At 35.5% G+C, this 24,756-nt stretch overlaps 1 protein-coding gene across 1 annotated transcript; it reads left to right on the forward strand.

The window, feature by feature from the left end:
* The first annotated feature begins 537 nt into the window (after window positions 1–537).
* LOC123713020 (tyrosine-protein kinase hopscotch) lies at window positions 538–23,118 on the forward strand. The gene is made up of 22 exons (XM_045666491.1): window positions 538–989; window positions 1,142–1,293; window positions 1,609–1,767; window positions 2,074–2,251; window positions 2,995–3,149; window positions 3,886–3,978; window positions 4,972–5,091; window positions 6,194–6,342; window positions 6,597–6,731; window positions 7,375–7,502; window positions 7,851–7,987; window positions 9,262–9,459; window positions 10,486–10,636; window positions 11,714–11,852; window positions 12,450–12,524; window positions 16,143–16,255; window positions 16,506–16,736; window positions 17,150–17,302; window positions 18,062–18,235; window positions 18,921–19,093; window positions 19,530–19,679; window positions 19,869–23,118. The coding sequence occupies exons 1-22, from the start codon at window positions 750–752 to the stop codon at window positions 20,005–20,007; spliced, it is 3,342 nt and encodes a 1,113-aa protein (XP_045522447.1). The 5' UTR covers window positions 538–749; the 3' UTR covers window positions 20,008–23,118.
* Window positions 23,119–24,756: the final 1,638 nt, after the last annotated feature.

Here is a 24,756-nt window from a genome sequence, read left to right on the forward strand (position 1 = left end):
TCACACTTTCCAATAATTGTGTTATGATAATAATCCACAATCTTACAAAATTTAAAAAAAATATTTTACTGTACTATGCCGTAAAATAGATACAGTATTTGAAGGATAATAATTTAATTATTACCTAATTAGTAAACAAAACCGTTAAAAAATCTTATCAATATTTGGAGCCTCTGCATTATTTTGTAAAAATAATCGTCAACTACATTTACTTTGGATAATAAAGTACCCGAATTTATGCAAAATACCATTATGTATACCAACAATAGAACAAATTACTTGTTATGTGAAATTTTTAAGTAGAGTCGAATTGGTCGGAACCGTTATTATTTTATAATTAATTAATGGCCGTTTTAGGTGAATCGTTTACCCAATATCGGGTAAATATATTGATATGATCTCCTTCATACTTCGTTGTGACATTACAAATTTGTAAGACACAGATATACAAAGTGTGGAAAATATCACGGTGGCACAGAGGACCTTTGTATATATTGCAGATCTCCGTAATCCGTAGTCTGTGTATTGGTGGCAGTGGCAAGTGGTGACCTTACTTGGTTTATAAATAAACATTTTAGTTATTTCATTGATTTATACATTACGTGCATAACTTGTTATGCTTATTACCAAGATGATTATCATTTGGACGAGATATTATAATATCATAGATATGGTGTACACATTTTTAATTTGAGCCTTATCAGTGGTGGCGTCTAAATTTTTTGTTGTTCAAGTTAACAAAATAAACCATGGCTTCACACGAGACAGTCAAAGTTGCCGTAGTTGTCGATCCCGTGCCTAATATAGTGCCATGTTCAAATACTCTAACAGCTGAGGAACTTTGTATACTATTGTGCAAGAAATATGGAATACCTCCATTAACTCGTACCCTATTTGCATTACGGATTAAAGGCACGGACTATTTCCTCAAAGATAACAGCAAAGTTCTCTCCGGTTCAAGAGATTACGAACTTAGAATTAGGTTCAAGGTAGTGTGACATTGCTTAGATTATATTATGTACTTTAAAAACCTTTTCGGTTATTTTATTTGAAGAGTATTTTGAATTTATGTATATAATCTATATTCTCATAATTGATGAAAATAATAAAATAAATGTAATCAGTATTTTTCTTTTTTAAGGTTCCCCAACTGAGCCTTCTGATAACTATTGATATGACAACATATGATTATTATTTCCAACAAGCAAGAAATGATGTTAATGAGAATAAAATACCAGAGATTAAATATCCTGAACATAAACGGGAACTTCTTGGACTAGGTATAGCAGATATGTAAGTTGCAATGTTTAATTTATCATATATTTAAATAATTGTAAAAAGATAAACTTAGATTTAAAGATAAGTTAACTAATGTCAAAATTATAACTATATTTGCCATTTAATATTAGTTTGAATTAACAGGTTTAACAATTCTTCAAATTTAGAATAGTATGTATCATACCCACAACAATAAACAATGATTTATTAGAAAGTAGATAAAAAAATACAAGCTTATATAAAACAATATACTGTACAATACATAACATATACTGTTTTTTTTTTTATAAAATTTCAAAGTGATATTTCTTTATTTTACTTCTAATTCAGGATGCGGGTCATATTAGAAGACAACCTACAATTAAACGAAGTTGTTAGAAATTATAAGAAGTACATACCTAAAGTTGTTGTAAAGAGTCATGGGCCATTCCTAAAGAAGCATGCATATGATTGCTTACCGAAGTTGTGCTCTGCTGGTCATAGTGTGAAGTTAGTATATTATTTAATATAGATAATTGTTTGAGGAGAACATAGATGATAATACCAATTGATTACATGTAATTTGATAAAGATTGAGTCAAATGCCATGCCATAATACAGTCATCTCTTGTTACTTATATTATTTTATTCTAAACCATTAAAATTATGTTTCTGGGGAATAGTTTTAATTTCTCCTAGTTATAAGTTACCACCAAAGTATGAATTTATCTATCAAATACTATAGATATCAGTCATCCAGTCATCCTATTATACATACAAACACCTTTTGGGACTAATGTGGTTAAACTTTTTCAGCTATGTGAAAAATTTATATCTACAACAGTTATATGGACTAGCACCAAACTATTTAGCAGAGGAATATAAAGATGTAGTATGGCAAAATGGAGCAGAAAGCACACCTGTAAAAGTTGTGGTTGCCCCATTTCATCCACATCAACCTGGAATTCGGATCTACAATACACTGAAGCGAGATGTATGTAGCTGCCAGCTAACATAACAGAATAATATTTATGGTGCTTCTTATTTGCCTGCTTAAATTACAGGCAATTCTGCTCAGGAGGTTCTACACTTCATATAAACTCTTCGAAAAAAAAAACTGACACCTAATTAAAATAAGTAAAAAAAAACTTATCTTTATTACCGAACTCTTCTTATTGTTCAGCTGTGTACGTCGGTTTTAAAATGCTAATTAATTTACACGACTATAAGTATACAGACTATTAAATGTCTTTTAACTGAAATCGAACCTTGAACTTAAATTTCCTTAGGTTTTATTGTTGCAAAAGAGTTTATTTCTTATATAAATATTATGTATTAAAGAGCAGTGTTGACCTAGTGGCTTCAGCGTGCGACTCTCATACCTGAGGTTTGATCCCCGGCTGTGCACGAATGAACTTTCTATCTATGTGCGCTCGGACGACGAAGAACAACATTGTGAAGAAATCCGCTTGACTGTGTACGGCGTGTCAGACACAGGAGGCTGATCAGCAGCTTGCCCATTATATTAATAAATGATCATGATACATAAATTTATTGATTTTAGTTTGTATTTAATTATATTAAGTATTGTTAATGTTCGTTAAATTAAATGTTTATAGTATCCAGAAATTTGTCCAGTTTTTTATGTTCCTTTTTATATGAGATTAATACTAGTCCTGTTAACGAGCTTATTATTTTGACGATTTTATGTGAATTTCATTTGAATTAAAATTGCAGTGGTTCCACGCATGCGCGATTGAAGAGTTGATATATCTGACGAGAAATGGTGACTATAGCTTGGAAGTGTCTCGACGAGGAACACCACTTTTCCTTAAGTTCAAGTCTGAAGAACAATTATCTTCGTTTATATCGATCTGTGATGGGTACTATAGGTAAGTACAATTTCTTACATCTATTTTATTAATTATATTTCATGCTGTTTCAAGTATTTCTGGTACATAGATAATTCTGATATTGCACAACCTCGAACGAGATGTGCATTCTGAACCATTCTGCTAGTGCTGCATATACTGCTATAGTAATCTATATAGAGATAACAAAACTGGTATTAACCAGTTTTGTTTTTCTTATTACTTTAGAACCAAACTTTTTAAATTTATCTTTTTCTATTTATCTTTTTTTAAATTATTATTACAGTCAAAACCGTTTACGACGAATTTGTTTAGAATAACATACCGATTATATTGACCAAAATCAAAGGTCACGGCTGAATTCCATGTATTAGGTACCTAATAACAAAGTCATCGGCTGTTACGATTATCGGTTTTTACGACCAAATATGACTAGTCCCTTCGATGTCATTATAACAGATTTTAACTGAACTTTATGTCTTGAATGTTTTATAGAGATTTCATATAATTTATTGTATTTAAGACTGTACACATATCTTGAAATGAAATGTATCTAATTGTAAATCTAAATCATTCTCGAATCCACATGAACTCACTCAAAATATGTCCAGCCGTTTAGAAGTTTAATTAGAAACACAGAAGATTTATATTTATAAAGATTAGGACAGAAATGTGTAAAATAGTAATTTATGTTTAACTTAAAAATGTTGTGTAAGTTTTAAAGTGCCTCAATAATTTGATTTTAACCTTGTTGTAGGTTAATGGTGAAATGGACTTTTAATCTCTCAAAAGATGACGAAACACCATCTCTGAAGGAGTTGCATAGGATAAAGTGCCATGGACCTGTTGGGTAAGAAAATTCATTCCTAATAGAATCGAAATGTTAGACATGCAAAAGACTGCGTCTTTTTTCTCTAGCGTATGTTTGTTCGCCGGGAATCGAACCTAGGACTTCTGACCGCAACAAACTATTCTTCTTAAAGGCCGGCAACGCTCTCGTAGGTATTCAGTTGCAGAAGTTATCGATAGGTTTAGAATTGAGATAGAAGTTAGGATAGTCCATGTTCAGTGTCATTTGTCTTTTCGTTATTTTTACTCGTGATTTATACATACAGTTGCGCTGAAACCCTTATAAAACAAAATATTTTAACACTAAGGATAATATTCACGACCAAGACGATCGAATCTTTCCCGAAAAAACCGTAATGCAATAATAATAATAATGCAAATAGGTGGACCGATTTTATGAGTGTTTAAGTGGATTTGAAAATAGTTCACAATATTTACAATTAGATGTTTTTCGTTTGTTTTTTTAAGTTTGAAATTTTGTATTTTAGATCTGTGTTCAAGACACCGTCTGTCGGGTCCGCTATTTTCTTTATAAAGGGTGGGCATGATTCAGAAACGAGACATAGCGCTGTGTCTCTCTATCTATGTCAAAAGCGTATTTGACATTTGGAAGTCATAGTTCGCGCTACCGAATCCTAGCGCTAAGTATATCTCCAATAACTTTTTGCTGTACAGGAGTCTTAATTCGTGCTCAGAACCGGTTCTGAATCCTTATCCGTAGCACGAGCTATCAGTCATACTTAACCATTAATAAGATTACGTTTAACTGTCTAGACTGATATTTTGATTGATACATTTTTCGTATATCTATTTGTTGCGTTTTGTTGTTGTCGTTTTTCTATTTCCCACGGAAACAGGATAAAAAGTCAATGTCCCGGTTCTAAGCTACCTCCCCCACCAATTTTCAGTCAAATCGGATCAGCCGTTCTTGAGCTATAAATAGTGTAACTAACACGACACCTAACCAATGGGCTTATCATTTTATTTGTTACAGAGGTGCATTTTCGTATCGGAAATTAGAGGAGAAGCGAAGTAAGAAATACGGTTGTTTTATACTTCGACAATGTCAGGATGACTACAATATATATTATCTGGATGTCTGTACAAAAAATAGGTAATTATCTGGATAGTTTTTGTTTTTCATTAATTGAGTTTTTCAGGAATAAAGCGACTTTGTATTGAAATAGTTTCCAAAACTCCAATAGATCCTGGGTATTCAAGTCATTATATAGTCTGGATATTAATACCAGAAAACTCACATTATTAATATTTCAGTGTATAATTCTAATTCCTAGTATTTGAATTTCAAAGTTGCCATACTAAAGGACTATTAAAAAAAATCTTTATATAATAAATTATGGGACTGCCCAGTTTGTGTACTTTTCTAAACGTTGAGCTATTTTTTTCTATGTGGTATGATAGCCACGCTTGGTGTTTATTTTAATCTACCCCCTTAAAAACCCCCTGGACATTTGATTCCTAGATTTGGAGGGAAACCTCAAGTTGGCATCACTGAACACAGAATGTTTACTATTTTACGCGAATTGGGCTACGACGCTGCGTAAGTGGGTTGTTATCAAACAGCTTTCTGGCTAATCGGAGTTTCTCTTTAAATAATTATATGTATATAACCCTTTTTTTAATTCCCGTATCACTCAGATGTATTCTATGTCCAGAGTATGCCCATTTAAAATGCACGAGTATACTTTTGATTATTTATTAAATTCTAAAGTATTTATTATCTGTATTTTTGATGGAATACATGCAGCAAGACAGATTATTACGCACATGCAAACTTTTTTTGTATACAAAAAAGGTTTTATAAATTTTTAAAGTGTGCTGTTCTGTGCCCCATCAAACAACATCAAGCCAAAATCGGGTGGTACTGTGGTAAAACTCAGAAATATAATAAAAAATTCTATGTCAAGTATTGATTTTTTAAATTGCCTTTAATCGTAAATAAAGTTGTTCAATTTTACGCACCCCATCATATTCTTTGATCCAACTCCGACCTTGTTGAAAAAAAAATACTATGCATTGTTGGCAAATAGCATATAAAGTGGCATATTTAGCCTAAAAATCAAAGAAACTTCAAATATAAACTAAAATATTCTGGAGTTAATCACTATCTCCCTATGACATCGCTTGACGTTGATTTATGAGAGACCTGTATTAGAAGACCAGACAATTAAAAAGCTGTTTTCATTACCTTTCAGCACAACAGAAACATATTTGCTTGACTTCAAAGGCGACGGCTACGTGTTTAATCAGGAAAAATATTTTAGTATCGAAAGGCTGATCAGTTGCCATCAGAACCCTGAAGGAAGGATATTTCTCAACGAATGTATACCACCTTCGGAATATGGTATTTAATTTATTATGTAAAGACGAGTTGCTTTGTTTGAACATAAAAAGTATCTGTCAAAACTGATGAATTTATCTATTTTAAGTGTATTTTTTTAATGTTATAAAAATGTGTTAAGTATTCACTTTCGTATACAGAGGTTTGTTTATGATCGTGAATTCGAGACTCGGAAAAACAATAGTCGCAAATTAAGAATCACTCAAAAATGCCTCATTTAAGGATTATTAGAAGTTATTTAAAAAAATATTTTTCAGATAAGTCACAATTACTGCTGTGTGGAGAGCCTGTTAAGAAAGGAGTGAGGATCGATCAAGCCGAGTTACAAGATATTCTAAAGGATAACAAAAGTCCTAGATGCTTGCCAAACAAGGATATTTTATTATATACAGGTTTGTGTTAAACTTTATATTAAAAAAGCCATGTGAATAATAATAGTCGAAATAGTATTGTCTTTTGTTAACATAGTTTTTACACATTGAAAGAAAACACTTTTTTTACCGGATTGAAGCTATGTATGTATATTATAAACTTATAATTATTTTTCACGGTGACTGAAGACAAAAGGTGTTGAATGTCAAAAGTATCACAGCTGTAGAGAATGTTGTGTGAATTTAAAATTATGTAAAATAATTATAAGTGTATAACATAGCTTCAATCCCGTAAAAAATTGTTTTCTGTCAACAGTTGAAATGTTGAGCAAAATTTTACAATGTCAAAAAAAAACGAAAAATGATTTCTGTATTTATTTTAAATATCATTTAAAGAAATGGTTGTTCTAAGTATCGGAATGTCTATTCCAACATACACATACACACACAACAAACATAAGCAATAAATAGTAGAATAAAAAATCCACAGGCTACACCTGGTCTTGGCCTTCTGTGCCTAAAACAGGTCGACTTTTTCGGTCGAAGGCACATTTCTTCACAATGTTATTCTTTACTATACGAGTGTTAAATGCGAACATAGAAAGAATGGAATGGACGACCTCAAATTTGTTAATAATGATAAATAAAAAAATAATAATTTCAGGATCCGAGAAAGTTGGCTCCGAAAATATAACCGCTACATACAAAGCTCTCTGGAGACTCGACGAAACGAAAAAACTACAAGTCGCCTTCAAAACATTGCAAAGAGATAGAGCCAATGATTATTTGAAGGTAAATTCAGTAATGCAATAGGTTGAAATTTTATTTCGGTTAAAAAAAGCAGCAGTTTTGAAGTGATACTTTGTAATTGTCATAAACTAACGCTCTTTTGGTAGTTTCTTTTTTTAAAACAAGAATGTGTTCTAATTTATACCCTGTACCAAGTAATAAACATCTGTTCGGTAAGAGCACCACCTCATCTCGAGTCAGCAGTATAACACAAGGCCACTTGTAGAACAATTATCGTACGTAGAAATTCTTTCCATCGCGCGGGATGGGACGTGTTAATAAGTCTAGTGGCTTTACAATCCTGTGTTGCCGAAACTATTTCTGATTAATGTTATTAAATATTATTTACAGGATTTTGTCGAGTTGGCAAGTAAATGGGCGTGTGTACAGTCGAGCTCAATAGTTCGATTGTACGGTGTCACCTTGAGCTCTCCCACAGCGCTAGTTCTCGAGTACCTGCCCTTTGGACCTTTTGACGTCTATTTAAGGTATATACTGGATAACTTGGTTTCCACTAAAAGATGCTGTAAAATATAACCATAGGTTGTCATAATTACATACAAGCCCATTTTCCATGAGGTAGGAGGCATAAGATTACATCATGAGATTTGCTATTGTGCTGCCGGCTTGTAAGGTGGGACGTTCTTCTCTTGAAGGCCTCTAAGTCGTAACGGTTCGGAATTACCTGTAATGGCAGGTAGTTAAAATGGTGGTGTGGAGAAAGAAGTCCAGAGGTCATGGGAGGAATTTTACGGGCCGAAACCAGAAGTCTGATTTAGAAAGGACTGAAACCTTACATCCTGACGAACGTAAAATGGTTCGTCTGTAGAGTATACGTTCACGTATACTACTTTCACTATGGCGTATTTTTTTTGTGGAAAAAAACTAAATAAAACTGTTTAAGACTATAATAAGACAGTACCATTAAAAGGAACCCAAGTGGAACGTTTGATAAACTTAATGTTATATAATTAAAAAAAAAAAATATATATATATATATATATATATATATATATACACAAATTAGTAAAGTTTTTTACTAAAGCTCACGTAAACGAAGCCAGCTTTATGAAACGATATAATATAACAAATATCATTGCTATGCATGTAGCTGTGCTGATCATGAGACGTTATTAAACATCTAAAAAGTTTCTACGAAAACTTTTGTTTTCTCCAATTTTCCCTACGAAAATTTTATATTCATATAGTTAGTTATATAGATTTCGGTAATAACAACGTTTAAGGGAGACCACCCTTTCGTCGGTATATCCGAACGTCGTTACACACAAAGTTGAAGTGATACAGACACATTCTGTGTTGAAACACATTTGTTACCCATAATATCACTTTATAACTGAACGATAAATTTAACAGCCAAACGTATTTTTATTATTGTAAATATTTAGCTTTTAGGTTTCGAACTTGCTCTTAGCAATAACATCTTTTTTTTCTATCGTCTATTATTATATAAGGGAGTGTTAAACTATTACGTCACGCAATTTTTGGAGATTTTTGACCCCCCCATGAAACGCCGCTGTAACGTTTACTGTATCCAATAGTAAAACGTTTCGTGACCACCCCCAGTGACTCTTTATACCTAAAACTTATTTATGTGATGTAAAGTACTGGAAAGTGGTAAATAATATTAACAATAACGCGAAATTCAATCCCCGCCCCGCATCGTAACGGTTTACAAGAGGACCCACCCCACAAATTTGTTACGTACTACTTTAACGATCGCTAAATCAATGGTTAATTACAGGGAAAACGAAGAAAGAGTTAAGCCGCTCCATCTCAAGAAGGTAGCGGCCGGACTGGCGAGGGCTCTATGGGATTTATCGGAAGCTGGAGTCGTCCATGGTGATATAAGATGCAGACGATTGTTGCTTGCATCTCATCAGGCTGACAGGATGCTTGTGAAGCTGTCTGGACCAACGCTGAGGCAGTATACGCCACAAGAGTTAGTATTTTATAAAATGTAATTTACTCACATGCAAGAAAGGAGTCGGCTGTTTTTTGACTAAGTTCACAGAAATGTTAAAAAGAATAACGAACGCGAACCCCGGCAAGAAAGGCTGCTTTTCTAGGAAAAACAAATGATCACGAAACAGATCCCGAAATTAGAGACCCAGACTTGACCAAAAAGATTGTAGTACAGCCATTGCATTATATTTTTGACTGACTACAGAAGCAGGAGATTATCTATTTGACCTATTGTTGGAACTGGAAAATACACTGAAAACTCCATGTAACGTCCCTCGATTAAACGACGAACTTCCTAAAGCGTCGAAATCAATTGGCTTTGGTTGGTTTGACTTGTCTCTACATAGTTTTACACCTACTCTCAATAACGACAACACTTGAGTAATAAAATACTTTTTAAGTTGCTAAAATGAGTAAAAACTACGCAGCTGTGTACATTCTTTTATCGCTGTATTATCCTAGTCCGTAATAAACTCGACTCGGCATCATACATACGAACTTTCTAAGAAATTCGTTCTTTTGTTTACAAATTGGGATTGTTTGCACGTGTAGACTGTTGTTGACCGTGACTAATAAGTAGGAGTCATGGATTATCTATACGTTTTTCTTCTCTGTATATAACGTCATAGTCCCTTAAGTGTCGTTATATACAGTTTACACTGTATTTGAATATTATCTGTTTAGGCTTTCATGTGTGCTATTCTTAAATGTATTTTATTATGTACGTTCACAAATATCGCAGAAATGTCTTCGTCAAAACCGGTTCAGTAGTTTTACAGTTACGGATACGCGTTCTTGGACGGTACATGTATAATGTAATACAGGCATTTTAAGTAGATTAATTTCAGTTCCGTTCAGTATTTCTTTCCATCTATAAGATGGCATGACACTTTACCCAAGTTATTTTTCTTAACACTTTTAGACAGTAATATGACTTTTAAACCCTAAATTTAAAATGGCGTGTTTACTCATATAGTGCTGAGTTTGAAAATGGTGATTTTAGTGTACATTGGATTCCTGTGGACTTCTTTGTTGATATGGCCCTGGCAAAGAGGTCGGTTGTAGGCGATATTTGGGCCTTTGCGACCACTCTTTGGGAAGTGTTTTCATATGGACAATCGCCAACTCACACTAACCCTGTTTTAACTTCAAGGGTGAGTTGTTTTCAAATAACTATTATAATAAGGAAATGTGGTAAAAATATTAGCCTGTTACGGCAGAATTTGGGCTTGTATTCTAAGTGGGAAAACCTGATTTGATTGACTCCTGCGCACCTAATGAGTCCAGCCAACTTATTCCCGGGTTTTATAAATTCTTGGGCCCGTATTTTAGTGTTTGAAGTCCACTCACTAGTGTTTTAAAAACATAAATCTTTGTTGGTTGTGCTAAAGGATAAATCTTTTAAGAAAAAAGCGTATCAAAATTAAAAGCCGGCAAAGCACTCGCGACCACTGTGGCATTGAGTGTGTCCATAAACGGTGGTATCAGGTGAGCCAGCCTCCTGCCCGTTTGCGTCCTGTTTTATAAAAATTGCCAAAACATTGAGATATTTTGAAAAATAACTTTATACAGTAGCTCGTACGATAAAGGAAAATATGGTGAGCGGCCCTACATAAAATAGACGACAGCGTACGTGCGGTACAGAAGGCTGATCACCTACTTGTCTATTACAAAAACACATGACCGCGAAATCTGAGCCCGAAATCATGTGTAGTCCTAACATTTTTTTATGACTAAGGAGACTTAACATTGAAATAAATCTTCTTTAAAATATATATAAAAGCAAATTTATTTCATTATGTTGAATATTTTATATCAGCAATGGGACGCTTGTGATCTTTTACCACAGGAATTCTATAGTTTTATTATATATCAGATTCGCTCAAACATAGTAATTATGTAAAATTATGAAGTTGCAAAACTGTGACGAAATAAATAAACGTTATTACTTTTTTTATAATAAAGCTTTATTTTCCTTTGTATTTACGGATGTAGTATACAACCGGAAACATGAATTTTGGACGCTGTAAATATACGGCCTAATTATTGGACTACACTTGGCATTTGTTACCATGGTTACCATTCTTATTATACAAACTATGATCCGCACTGCATAATAATTCAGTTTGAGTTCACTTTGCACTTGTTGCCGAAACTACGTCGAAAAGTTCGTGCAACAGAGTTTTAATAAAAGAAATTTCCTTAAGATTTAGACGTTTACTGAATTTTAGAGTTACGAAATGGGCGATCGGTTACTCCGTCCGGCGAAGTGTCCCAGCGAAGTGTGGGCATTGATGAGGCAATGTTGGCAAAGTGAGCCTCTGAGGCCCCAAGAGATCATGCGAGATATGAATCATATGCTGCACAGAGGTAAATGAATTGATTTACAGCGTATTAGTTAAAAGATGCTTTATCTGTAAAACGTGAAATGGAAAGTGTTATTTTGTAATTTTGTTTCTTTGTCTAATAGTAAACTTCATTGGAAGTTAAAAGGGATTTTGATATACAATATTTTAACTAAAATATAAATACGAAAAATATACAGAAATCTGGAGCCCAGACCTAAAAGGTTGTAGCGTTTTTTTATCATATTTGATTAAAACCACGCTTTTATTAAAACTAACGTGAGAGTCGTCAATTACTCGCATTAAATATTAGTTTTTGATCATATCCCAGACATACATAGTGTACACAGCACTGGTCTCAAATGATACGAAGTAGGAAGGAATGGCTTAATTTCAAAACATTTTAAAAATAATCTTAAGGAAAATTGCAAGCTATCATTAATCTGAATGAAAATAACAACAAAAACCTGAACTAAAAATTTAAAATTGATCACACGAAAGCGAATTATTAATGTTCGTACCCTTTTTAGTTCCGGCTTCGGCCACGAAGCGCTGCACAAGTTTTCCATGTAAAAATTCGTATTACTTTACCTTTTTGAATATATTGTAACATTTTTTGCAGAATACGTACCTATACACGAATATGAAGAACCAAAGATATCACTCGACCATCTAGAACATCACGATACGGTTTCAAGTAAGTTAACCGACCATAGACAAACGCACATGGTGTTGTATTTTAATAAATTAAAATATAAATCTTTTTGTAGTTAACATTTTTTTTAAAAATAAAATAGGGGGCAAACGGGCAGGAGGCTCACCTGATGTTAAGTGATACCGCCGCCCATGGACACTCTCAATGCCAGAGGGCTCGCGAGTGCGTTGCCGGCCTTTTAAGAAGTTGTACGCTCTTTTCTTGAAGGACCCTAAGTATACTAAAATACTTCAGTGGGCAGCTGGTTCCACATAGCGGTGGTGCGCGGCAAAAATTGCCTTGAAAAACGCTCAGTCGTGGAACGGCGGACGTCGAGGTGATACGGGTGGAATTTTGTATTCTGCCTCGACGTCCGATGATGAAACAACTCCTCTGAACACTCTCCATGGTAAATGTGGTAGAAGATGCAGAGTGACCCCACATCTCTACGCAACGCCAAAGGATCGAGCCGCTCGGAGAGGGATTGGTCATCGACGATTCGAACCGCTCTTCGTTGGATACGGTCAAGTGGAAGGAGCTGGTACTGGGGAGCCCCCGCCCAGATGTGAGAACAGTATTCCATGTGGGGCCGTATTTGCGCTTTATAGAGTTGCAAGCGGTGGCCCGGAGTGAAGTACCGTCTCGCCTTGCTGAGCACACCAAGCTTTTTGGAGGCTAATTTAGCCTTTCCCTCCAAATGACCGCGAAACTGAACGTTGTTCGATATGTCAATGCCAAGTATTCCGATGCTGGCTGTGGCTTCAAGAAGAGTGTTTTCGAAAAGAGGAGTAGCGACAAAGGGTATTTTTTTCGCGGAAAACGCGCAAACTTGTGTCTTCTTGGGGTTAAATTGGACTAGGTTTAGTCTACCCCAGTCCGAGACTCCACGTAGTAGAGTTTCGACTTCAGACACAAGTTTGTTCCGGTACTCATCGACAACTGCCCGAGAAATACCTGCCCGGCCAGTGTAAAGAGTATCCCCAGTGCTGTCGTCCGCATAGCAATGAATGTTGCTAAGTTGCAACATGTCATTGATATGCAGAAGAAACAGGGTCGGGGATAGAACACAGCCTTGTGGGACCCCAGCATTCACGGGTTTAAGGTCGGATCATGCTCCGTCGACGACGACCTTGATGCTTCGATCGGCCAGAAAGCTGGAGATCCAGTCGCATAATTTCTCGGGAAGCCCGTAGGCTGGAAGCTTCGAGAGCAGTGCTTTGTGCCACACCCGATCGAAGGCTTTCGCTATGTCCAAACTAGCCGCTAGCGCCTCCCCCTTGGACTCAATTGCCTCTGCCCATCTATGTGTAAGGTATACTAGAAGGTCACTAGCCGAACGACCACGACGAAAGCCGTACTGATAATCGCTAATCAGCTCTAGATACCTCAAGAGCTGGCCATTAATAATGGATTCCATTATTTTGGAGAATAAGGAGGTTATAGCTATTGGACGATAGTTGGACGGATCAGAGCGATCGCCTTTTTTAGGGATCGGATGTATCGAAGCGGTCTTCCAGCACTTCGGGACAGTGCCGCAGTGCGAGTACAGGTACCGGAATAGGCGCGTCAGGACCGGAGCCAACTCAGGAGCACAAGTACGCAGCACAATTGGAGGGATACCATCCGGCCCGCTCGACTTATGAATGTCTAAGGAAGATAGTGCCTTGCGAACAGCACGTTGCCGGAATGTGATTTCCGGCATTGAATAATCACACCGCGAAATCGTCGGTGGCGATCCCCCTCGGTCATCCAAAGTCGAGTTGGACGCGAAGAGACAGCCCAAGAGGTCGGCCTTCTCCTTCGCAGTGTGGGCGAGCGAGTCATCCTCCCTGTGCAGCGGTGGAATGGTGGCTGACAAAAATTCCCTTGTACAGCTTTGGCGAGAGACCAGAAGGCTCGAGTCCCCGAAGGGAGTTGGGCCAATCTCTCGCCAAATCTGGCGATGTGCTCTGACTTTGCTTTAGCGGTTTCCCGTTTGAAGGACCTGCAGGCTGAGTTATATGCTTTTTTATGTTCGCTGGTACTGGCATCACGAGATATCGCCGCTTCCGCCCATGCATTAAAGCATTCTCGTTTTCGACGCGATGCTGCCTTGCAAGAACGCTTAAACCAGGGCTGTGATTTGCCACCGATCGGTGCCGCAGAAAATGGAATAAAGAGTTCCATGCCCTGCAGAACCACTTCGGCGACAGAGGCAGCGACGGAATCTGGAGCTTCCGACGAAAAGCACATAGGCCCCCAAGGGTAGGACGCAAAGAAAGACCGCATCCCATCGCAATCTGCTGACCGATAGTGCCAAATACGGCACCACCCCGAAAAACGGGGCCGAGGAGGGCGCGTAGTAGGCACAGTACTCCGGACCACACAATGATCCGATGAACCCATTGGCGGGTCAACAGAGACTTGATAGGTCTCCGGATGTGAGGTCAGCAGAAGGTCCAACAAAGAGGGTTTATGACCATCCACATCTGGTATTCGCGTAATCGCAGGGACCATTTGTGACAGGTCGTAAGCTAAAGCAAAGTCGTGAAAGGATCTTCCCGCGTGATCGGTGGTTTCCGAGCCGAGCCAATCGGCATGGTGAGCGTTAAAATCGCCAAGTATCACGATTTCAGCGGTAGGAACCCCTTCGAGCAGGGAATCTGTAGCCATTTGGATGTGCTCAATGAGTCGGTCAGTTTCGGTATTTCCGCTATGGGACCTATACAGGCATGCGTAGAATCGCGGATGGTCATCGCAGTGTACGCGCAGCCAGAGGCTAGATAGGTCCCTTCCTTCAAGCGACGAGAACAGATATCCTCTCTGACCCCAGAATACAAAGGGCAGCCTGTGCATCCACCACCGAATACTGATTGTTCCGATGATGGACGCTCAGAGGGGGATTCTCTGTTTAAACTGCATCTTCATATTCTGGGGGGGGGGGGAATTGATGGGCTCCGGGAGTCTCACACACCGCACGAAACGCGAGTACAATAAGATGAACCTATTGCATCACTTCACGCCGGTTTTCTGTGAGACAGTGGTACTGCCCCGGTCGTGCCTGCCCGTTTGGCTGAAGCCCGAAAGCAACAGCATGGCACTCCCACTAGGAAGGGGGTTGACTGACTGCACTGGTGAAATAACCTCTGTCACAGGTGACAGAGGTTATTTCACCAGTGGGCGATGGGGTCGTCACGTCCCGACGCCTGTCACATTGTGTGCATATTTAAAATAATAATATCGTTCAAATATTAGAGTGTTTAAACAAAATCAAATGAAATATTTATGAACGCCTAAAACTAATTAACAACTAATTAACTTTAAATACCCAAACACACATACCCTCACAGAGATACACACAAATTATATGTGGGTGTTTTTACCCCCCACCTCCATGGATTTCCTAAATTTTTAATGATTTGCTATGTCCAGCCATCTTTAGTCCGCCGTCATCGTAATTTTGTGTGTCTGACACAACGCCGATCTCTCGATCATGTCCCAGGGTCACCGGGCTGTGTCAAAAATATATAATCCTACTGTAAAAGATTCCAATTTAAATCTCACTTTTACCAATCTCGTGTATGATAAAATTAAGAGATTGCTTTGAAATCTTTAATCTATAAAGATTAATTTTGTTTACAGGTGACAGATTTATTCCTAGTGAGTTGAGCGATGCGGGCAGCAATAAGTCCTTGTTGTCTGTGGAAAGTAGTGTCAATTCTATTAATGGAATGTCCGATCACTACGATAATATGGTAAGGATTAAGGAAAAAATATTTTAGAGTGACGCCCCGGGATTTTTAAACTCTTGATAAAATGATTCTACATTTAAATTTAGACAGATTTAGTCATAGAGATTTAAATAAATATATAGGTACATAATTTATGCATGGTAACATTTTCAAGGATCTTTTTAAAATGATTAAAATAATTTAAAACAACAGATATCAGATTTTTTAACAACTCTTGTCTCTTTACTACTAAAAAATAAAATAAAAATTACAGTTCGGAGACAACAAAAGCGCGAACTCATTTGAGCATAACTTAAACGCGATGGCGTACGCGTTACGCAACGAGACGTTATCGTGCGGGCGTAGTAGCCGTAGCAGTGTGCTCGGTTTGGGACTTGGGTTAGAGACCGCGGACGAGTTTGCCTGCTCGGCTCCACGGCTTATGGAGTCCATTGTATCTCAGGGAAAGACCTACCTCGTGACTATTACTAAGAAAATCGGCAGTGTAAGTATAGACATTCTTTATTTGGATAATAGACAATAAACTGTGTTTATACAGATAAGAAATTGACGACCAAGTTCAATTTATCTACTATTAATGGTTATAGTATAATAATTGATTTTGTTATTTTCCGCATGGACGAGAATATATCACCCGGTATTTAGACCCGGTAGCGATTGCAATAAAGATTTTTTTTGGATTCTCTGTATGATTATTATCATTTCGTTAAAATAAGCGATCGTTCATTTATGACATATCTTGGGAATTATTTGTTGTTCTTTATTTGTTATAAGTTGAAACCGTTGTTAGGTTAAAAACCGTTAGGTAAAAAGTCATGTATGTACACTAATGGAACTTTATTTACTAATAATATATTAGCTATATCCATAAAATATTTATTGAATAAAATGTTGTAGGGAAATTATGGGCACGTCTTCAAGGGGTGGATGGAGCGCGATAATCAAGAATCTCAAAGGATGGAAGTGGCCGTTAAAAAGCTAACAAGACAAGAGTCTGAGAGAAATGGTAGTTTGTATGAAGATTTCAAAAATGAGTTGGAAATCATGAAGGTAAGAATAACTTATTATTCCCCAGGTAAACACAAAAGATTTAATATGAATATGAGACATGAACTTAATTTGTCACATGACCCATTCCATAGATAAAACTTGTTTATGTAATTTTTTTTATTATCTGTTACTTTCTAACATTACAACTTGTTTATTTAATGTTAAAAATTTATCAGAAATTTAATCAAAGAAAATTACTTGATGGCTATCATTTTGCATGACTTTATATTAAGATTTAAATTTATTGTATGTCTTTATATTGTCTTTAGTCTAGACTGGTACTATACAATTTATCCAGAACAAAAACACGCCATTCACCGTCCGTCCCTATCTAATTCTAAATAAATCTAATTAACGAATAATAATAAAAAATTGAAAAAAGCCTTTTAAATCTTACAGCTTATAAATAAGAAGTTAGATTAAGTTAATTTACTTACATACAATTATCATCTGCTCCTTTGCATTAAAAAAAAGCTTCAACGGATATAAATTCGAACTTTATAAAATTTCGTGTGCAGAAGCAGAAAACTGTTATAAAAATAAATTTTAACTATAGTCAGAACCGTTTACGACGACATTTTTAGAACAACATACCGGTTATATTGACCAAAATCAAAGGTCCCGACGGAATTCTATACGTATGTATAAGGTACTTAATAACAACGTCATCGGCTGTTGCGACTATCGGTTTTTACGACGAAATATGAATAGTCTCTTCGTTGTCGTTATAACAGATTTTAAATGTATTTATTGTTTCAGTCCCTACAACACATAAATATAGTGGAAATTCTCGGATATTCGTGGGACCATGGGTCGGATGTTCTCATAGTGATGGAGTATCTTGAAGAGGGTTCACTCAACTACTACCTCAAGTTCCAAGGCGATAAATTGCGGCTCTCGCATCTGCTCAAGTATTGCAAGGATATTGCTACTGTAAGTAAATTTATACGAGTAATCGTATAATCTGTAATTGACTTTTATGTTATCTGTGGATTTATGAAAATTTAAAAAAGGTGTTGTAACTTTATACATCATCTTCAATCTCTATCCTTCTGTCTAATATAAATATTGATGTATATAGAATTTTAGCCTTTTTCATAACAATATAAAATTATAATCATTTATGTACTTATTATATACCTAATTTATCGGATCCTTTTCCAAATTCCGATCCAATTTACAATCCAATAAAATAAATCTAATAACGCACTTCCTAACTTTTTTGCATGGCTGACGCACAAACTGTGCAGGCCAAGAAAGGAATTAAAAAAAAAACAAAAGACTTTATACATCAATAAATAATTGTGTATTGTTCTGTTAAAAAGTAAGAAATCTTCTAAACTAGAACAATTATTAATCTGGTAAGATATTATACAAGCTATTCACAGATTTAAGGATGAGCAACATTTACAGCACAGTTTACTACACATTTTGTGACAAAATTTATTATATTCAGCATTATTTCAATAAGAGATGAGAGAGAGATGGCGCTAGGCATCATAAGCTCCGACATAAACTATAAAAAAATGAAATTTATTTTCTTAAACTATTTAGTTTCAAGATAAGTTTTAATTTATGGTCAATTACGTGTATCAATAGGTAGCATTTTCTGTTTAAGGGAATGGATCACGTGTCTGCAAAAAACGTGGTACATCGGGACCTAGCCACTCGAAACATTCTCGTTGTAAACAAGTACCACGTCAAGATCTCAGATTTTGGCCTTGCGAGGATTATTCCCAAGGAGGAGAATGCTTATAGGATAAAGACTGAGCGATTGTTGCCCATAAATTGGTATGTATTGTATTTTTAAAATGCCTGCATTTCCCCCATTATGATAAAAATAATAACATCTTTTAAACGATATTTATTACAAGTAAATAAAAAATATTTTTTGGTCTCTCGCTGTAATGAATAAGTACTTTCTTGAATTCGGTGCAATTTGATTATCTTTTATGATAATGGGGCTAGTAGACATATAAGGATAGCAAAAATATTATTATTTTCTTAAATTATTTGTGTTGCATTTAATTAAGGCGTGTTTTACAATAAATTAATTCTTAATACACTTTCGTCGCTTAAATATTCATAATTAAGACTAGTAAAAATCACAGAAATAGTGTTGTCTAGGTAAAATAGTCAAAGGATAGGAGGGAAATTTAGTAGTGTTGCCGCTTAACGAGAAATTAAGAATTCAGTTGCCAGATTCTAATAATAATTTGTTTTAAAGGTACGCGCCAGAGTCGGCCGTCGAGCCGTGGCACTTTTCAACGAAAAGTGACGTATGGTCATACGGAGTAACCGCGTGGGAGATACTGACACGTGCACGTCTTGAGGTCCCCAAATTTGATGTGGAACGACCGCGGGAGAGGGCGTCTTGGTATGTAAAAATAACATAAAAACAATTTATATTTGACATAGGATAGTCATGCTTAGCGTTTTCTCGACGTTAAATCTAACCCTTAGTGACCATTCCTTGACCAAATGTAAAAGTTAATCTTTTCTACTTTGTCTGCTTTAGAACCTGTAACTAAGTTATATTTTAGTTAAGCAATAAATCTTTTTGCAGTTTCCAAATACCAGATGGGTGCCCGTCAGAAATATTTCGTCACTTGATGAAGGATTGCTGGGCGCTTGATCCCAACATGAGACCAAAATTTATTGACCTCGTACATATGTGCAAGCGATTTATGGACGAATACAAATGAAGGAACTGATTAGGCTTAGTTGGCTTAAAATCGCGGACAAATTCGCTTCTAGCGAACGTTTATTGTGACGTAACTCCATACGTACAATTAAGGTATACGTAACTGTACGGGTCTATTATTAGACTATTGACAACATTCCTATAAGGCATAGCTTTGCTTTTGAGAATAGCTTTTAAAACGTGCGCCGAGAAATACAATTGTCTCTTTTGCGCATCGATCGTTGTGTCTTGCTCGCGCATTAGTAAAGATTACGACTGAGGACGACTTCGAATAGTAATACAATTTGTAATTTTCACAATTAATTATTATATATGGAATTATATTAAATAAGTAACAGAATGTTCTGCAATTATTGGCAACAAGAAATCTAAAGTTTTCGCTATATCGCTATATATTTCGCTATATATTTGTATTGAGGACATTCATTTGATATAATTTTTTTATGTTCTTGTAGCGACAACCGAAACATAGATTTGGAAATTTATGTTTTCCTACAAGAATTTATGAAATATTTTTTTAATATGAAACTGGAATTTTATGAAATGGTTGTTTTGTTCCTCGATGTATTGAAGTTGTAAATATTTTAACTACAAATACCTCTTTACAATTATTAAAGATTATAGTTTTTAGGGGCCCCGCACATGATATTTTAAGTAAATTTTTTTTGCATTCGAAGAACGAAAAATGTTGCCTGTTTCAGTAATAACAGTTTTCTTCTGGCTAGAACTTTCAAAAACGGTTCAGTACTTCCCGATATATTTACTTAACTTTCTATTTTTTTTTACCTTTCTTATAGTATTTAAAAACATTAGCTATTGAACATTTTGCATAGAGTTATACTTTTTTAACTTTAAAATTACAATTCTATCCGGTCTTAATAGTGGTTTTCTTGATAAAAGCAACAAATGTGTCAAAATCTATCAAGTTTAGTTAAAAAAAATTGCGTAGTTAAATGATTAAGTGATGTCGATTTTTATATACATGCAAATATGATTTTTGTGAATTGTGAAGATTTAAAAAAAATAAACAACCGAAGTGGCACAGACGGAAATCTCTAAAAGTAAAATGATAATAATTCAATGTTTCCACACTTATAGGTTAATGTATCATGTTTGCGGTGACCGTTGACTTTACTTGCCGATCAAAGGAAGTTTTAATAAAATTTTAAGCAGTTTTTAGTATTAAGGAAATCGGAGGTTTAAGTGCTAGTCTAATGTTAAGTGGTACCTAACGGAATTACGAGAATCATATAGCTTTTATGTAAATAGTTTCAATGTACGATGTAAGTTTGAAACCAAAGATAATTTTTATTCTTATTGATATTATAATTTTTTAAATCGCAATTATAAATCTAAATGATTTTATTTTACACGATTCGTACAAATATTTTTTTTTTAATATGAAAAGTTATTAATCGAATGTGATAAGGTATAGGGAGAGACTGATGTGGCGTGGTGCTTTGTAATCGAATGGCCTTAATTTATATAGTTATAAATCAGTTTATATATCGTTTCAGTTTTAAAATGTTTAATTGAAGATAGCTGTGAATGTAGCAGAAAGTATCTCAGAAGACCCTAGATAGTCCCAGAGTAATGATCGAGAACTCTCTTATGCTAAGCAAGTTAGTTTATTAAACTTATGTTTAGACCGTCAACAGAAGCCTGAGTCCGCTCAACTGTAAACCTAATTAACTGGTCCTTCCAAAAAGGAATGCGAATTTGGTCAAAAGTAGGATGCAGGAAACTCCTTGCCTTTTTCTGACAACAGCAATTGATATGGCATTATAATATCAGTATATTGTACCATGTAATATGAAGAATTAACTAAATAAAAAATAATCTGTCAAAAATGTAGGCAGTTTACTGTTTTGTCCCTAACTTGGTAAGGCTAAGAGAAATATTGAGCACTCCTGTATGTCATGTATTTCCTAAGTAACATGGAAAGACACAATTCTGGAAGGGAAAAATTCACTTTTGTAAAACGAATCGTCTAGTACTTGATTTTGATTGGCCAACAGCATCAGCCAATCGGAGGCTATCACCATCCGTCGTTATGTTCAGATGTAAAAAGTGAGAATAAATGATTCTACGCTCCGGTGGATTCTCATTAACAGCATCTAGTCGTTGATACGTGACATCATACGTCATGTACGTTCTTTTGATCAATCACGATAGAACGCAACGTTTTGTTACGTTGTACATTCTCATACACTCTTTTTATCGTGTTCTACCTTACTTAACCGTATTATTTTTGTTCTTCTATCTTCTAGGCTATGTTGTCCATTATTTGTATTAGATAGATACCTATTGTAATTCTGTTACATTCACAAGTTTATATAAAACAATATTTCATCTAACAATTGTTTTTTTAAGTCGAATTTAGGTACTCCTAAAATCAATAATTACTTGGTAGAGACACGAATTGATAAATAAGGAAAGTGGAAAGGCTGTGCCGCCAGTAGATAGTTCTTCTGCCTCATTGTTTTTGTGACATTCATCACGCAATTCGGCACAAGCTCACTTCACCTTATTTCTCTATTCCGTGGAATATAACAACGTATACTGATGCTGTTTTTATTTAAAAAATTGAAGATTTATGAAATATATGAATATATTTATTATATGAATACTTATTGTGTGATAGATGTATATGCTACAACGAATTAGCTGGATTTTACTACCATAGTTACCAAGTAATATTAGTTAGACTCAAGGATTGCGATTTCTGCATCACTTTCATATAATATAAAGATTCGGGTCTGACGCAATGTCTCGATAGTCTATAGTGCCACATAATTCGTTAAAGTACTGCTTTATGCAAGTGTTACTCACACGTCAGCTTAGCGCAAATGACATAGTCGTGACACTGTCAATTATATGTCAATTTGTAGTTGCTAACGAATTTTAATCATTGTATAGTATATTATACAAATTATAGGAATACATTTTATTATAGACGGCGTTTCGAGCAATATAAAATATTTAATTGACTTTTTTATTATCAGAATTTATGTAAATATGTATTTATTTAAGGGTTTGTTTAAGTGTATTTTGTATTGTCCGAAATTATCTGACGTTTTTTGCCATGAATTTATAAATATTAAATAGTTGGGAAGCATATTATAGCATTTTATTTAATATAACTCCAGCCATAAAATATAATGTATGAAATAAATGCATTATCTTATGTATTTAATAAATATTATTTAATATCTACTAAATACACAACGTATGAAATCCCCAACTTATCAATGGAGAAATTTTGACGTTATTTTTTCTTTTAAGGTACACGATTGGCATTTTTTGGTAGCTGATAACTGCTGGTATGCTGCTTTTGGCCTTTTTAGCTATGACTCTTTGTATATATAAAAAGTAAAATCTTATTGACATTCGCACAGATGTAATAAATTCTGACATTCGCAATGAAACAGATGGGAAGAATTGATTCCGGCGTTCGTTGTATGTACATATAATAATATGTATAATTAACGCATAGGAACGGATAGTTATCCAATTATGGTAATAATTAATTGGTAGTTTATTAGACTACAGGTCACGAAGACGCGTAGGTGCCCGGGCTGGAAAATAAAGATAAAGTTGGCTACGATTCCTCCAACCCATACCCTATACTGATTGGTAAAAGAGCCACCATATACCATTTTTATTGGGACAAGCACTTATAGGCAATCATAACATAGCTCGTTTATCAGAATGCTCATTCTGGACATCGGTGAGCGTTGGCCAAACGCGTTCTTCGGACAAATGGCATGATGGGATGCCGTTGGCCCATTCGCGTTCTTCGGAAAGGAGGGACGGGATGCCCCCTGGCAGATCCCCAGATCTAGAGGGTACACGAAATTTACTTTCTGTTAAGTCAACATTTCCTATTAAAATATAACACTAAGGCAGTTAGTTCGGTATCATCCTTCGATGCGGACACACATTACATAACTTCACCCTAGATGAGGCAGAGGGCGTCCACAGTGAAAAATAAATCACTAGCGCATTTTTAGGGTTGCCTCAGATTCCTGTATCTGTTTCATGATCATTTGTAAATGTAATTGACAAGTAGGTGATCAGCCTCCTGTGCCTGCCACATGCTATCGAATTTTTCGGTCTAAGGTAAGCTGGTTTCCTCGCAATGTTTTCCTCCACTGTTATAGCGTTCTGTCTATTTTGAGAATCCTAGTTGTTAATTAAAGTTCAGTTACATCCTGAACATATTTTTCTTTTGTTAAAAACCCAATCACTAGGAAAATCCTAAAAGTATAATGCTAAAAACAATCGGTCTTTCTAATAAAGATTTATGAACATAAAAGCCTGTTATAAAAAGTGTTTTGTTTGTATGAATACTTGTACAATGCTTTAACGACGTAGAGGCCTAGTTTAACGGGCGTATAAGACAAAAATAGCGTCATTTGATTTCATTTCGCGTTTGACAGTTCAGTTCAAAGAAAAAATTATGTACTAGGTATTTGTGTTTGTTGAAAAATGAATTTGCCTGCAATAATCCGTGAACAGGAAGAGGTATCTGCAGGGATCCATAAGTGAATTTCGAGGCGTGATAAGGGCTATCGATTGCACACCTGTTAGAATTAAAAAAAATGGTGGTGACAGTGTCCAATTCTACATAAACAGGAAAGGCTTTGTATCCCTGAATGTACAATGTATGTGTGATGCAACACTGCTTATTCTGAATGTCGTGGCACAGTGGAGAAGCAGAACTCACGACAGCCGTATCTTCAGAGAA

The sequence above is a fragment of the Pieris brassicae genome, chromosome 8 (genome assembly GCF_905147105.1).
Source record: "Pieris brassicae chromosome 8, ilPieBrab1.1, whole genome shotgun sequence".
Classification (NCBI taxonomy): domain Eukaryota; kingdom Metazoa; phylum Arthropoda; class Insecta; order Lepidoptera; family Pieridae; genus Pieris; species Pieris brassicae.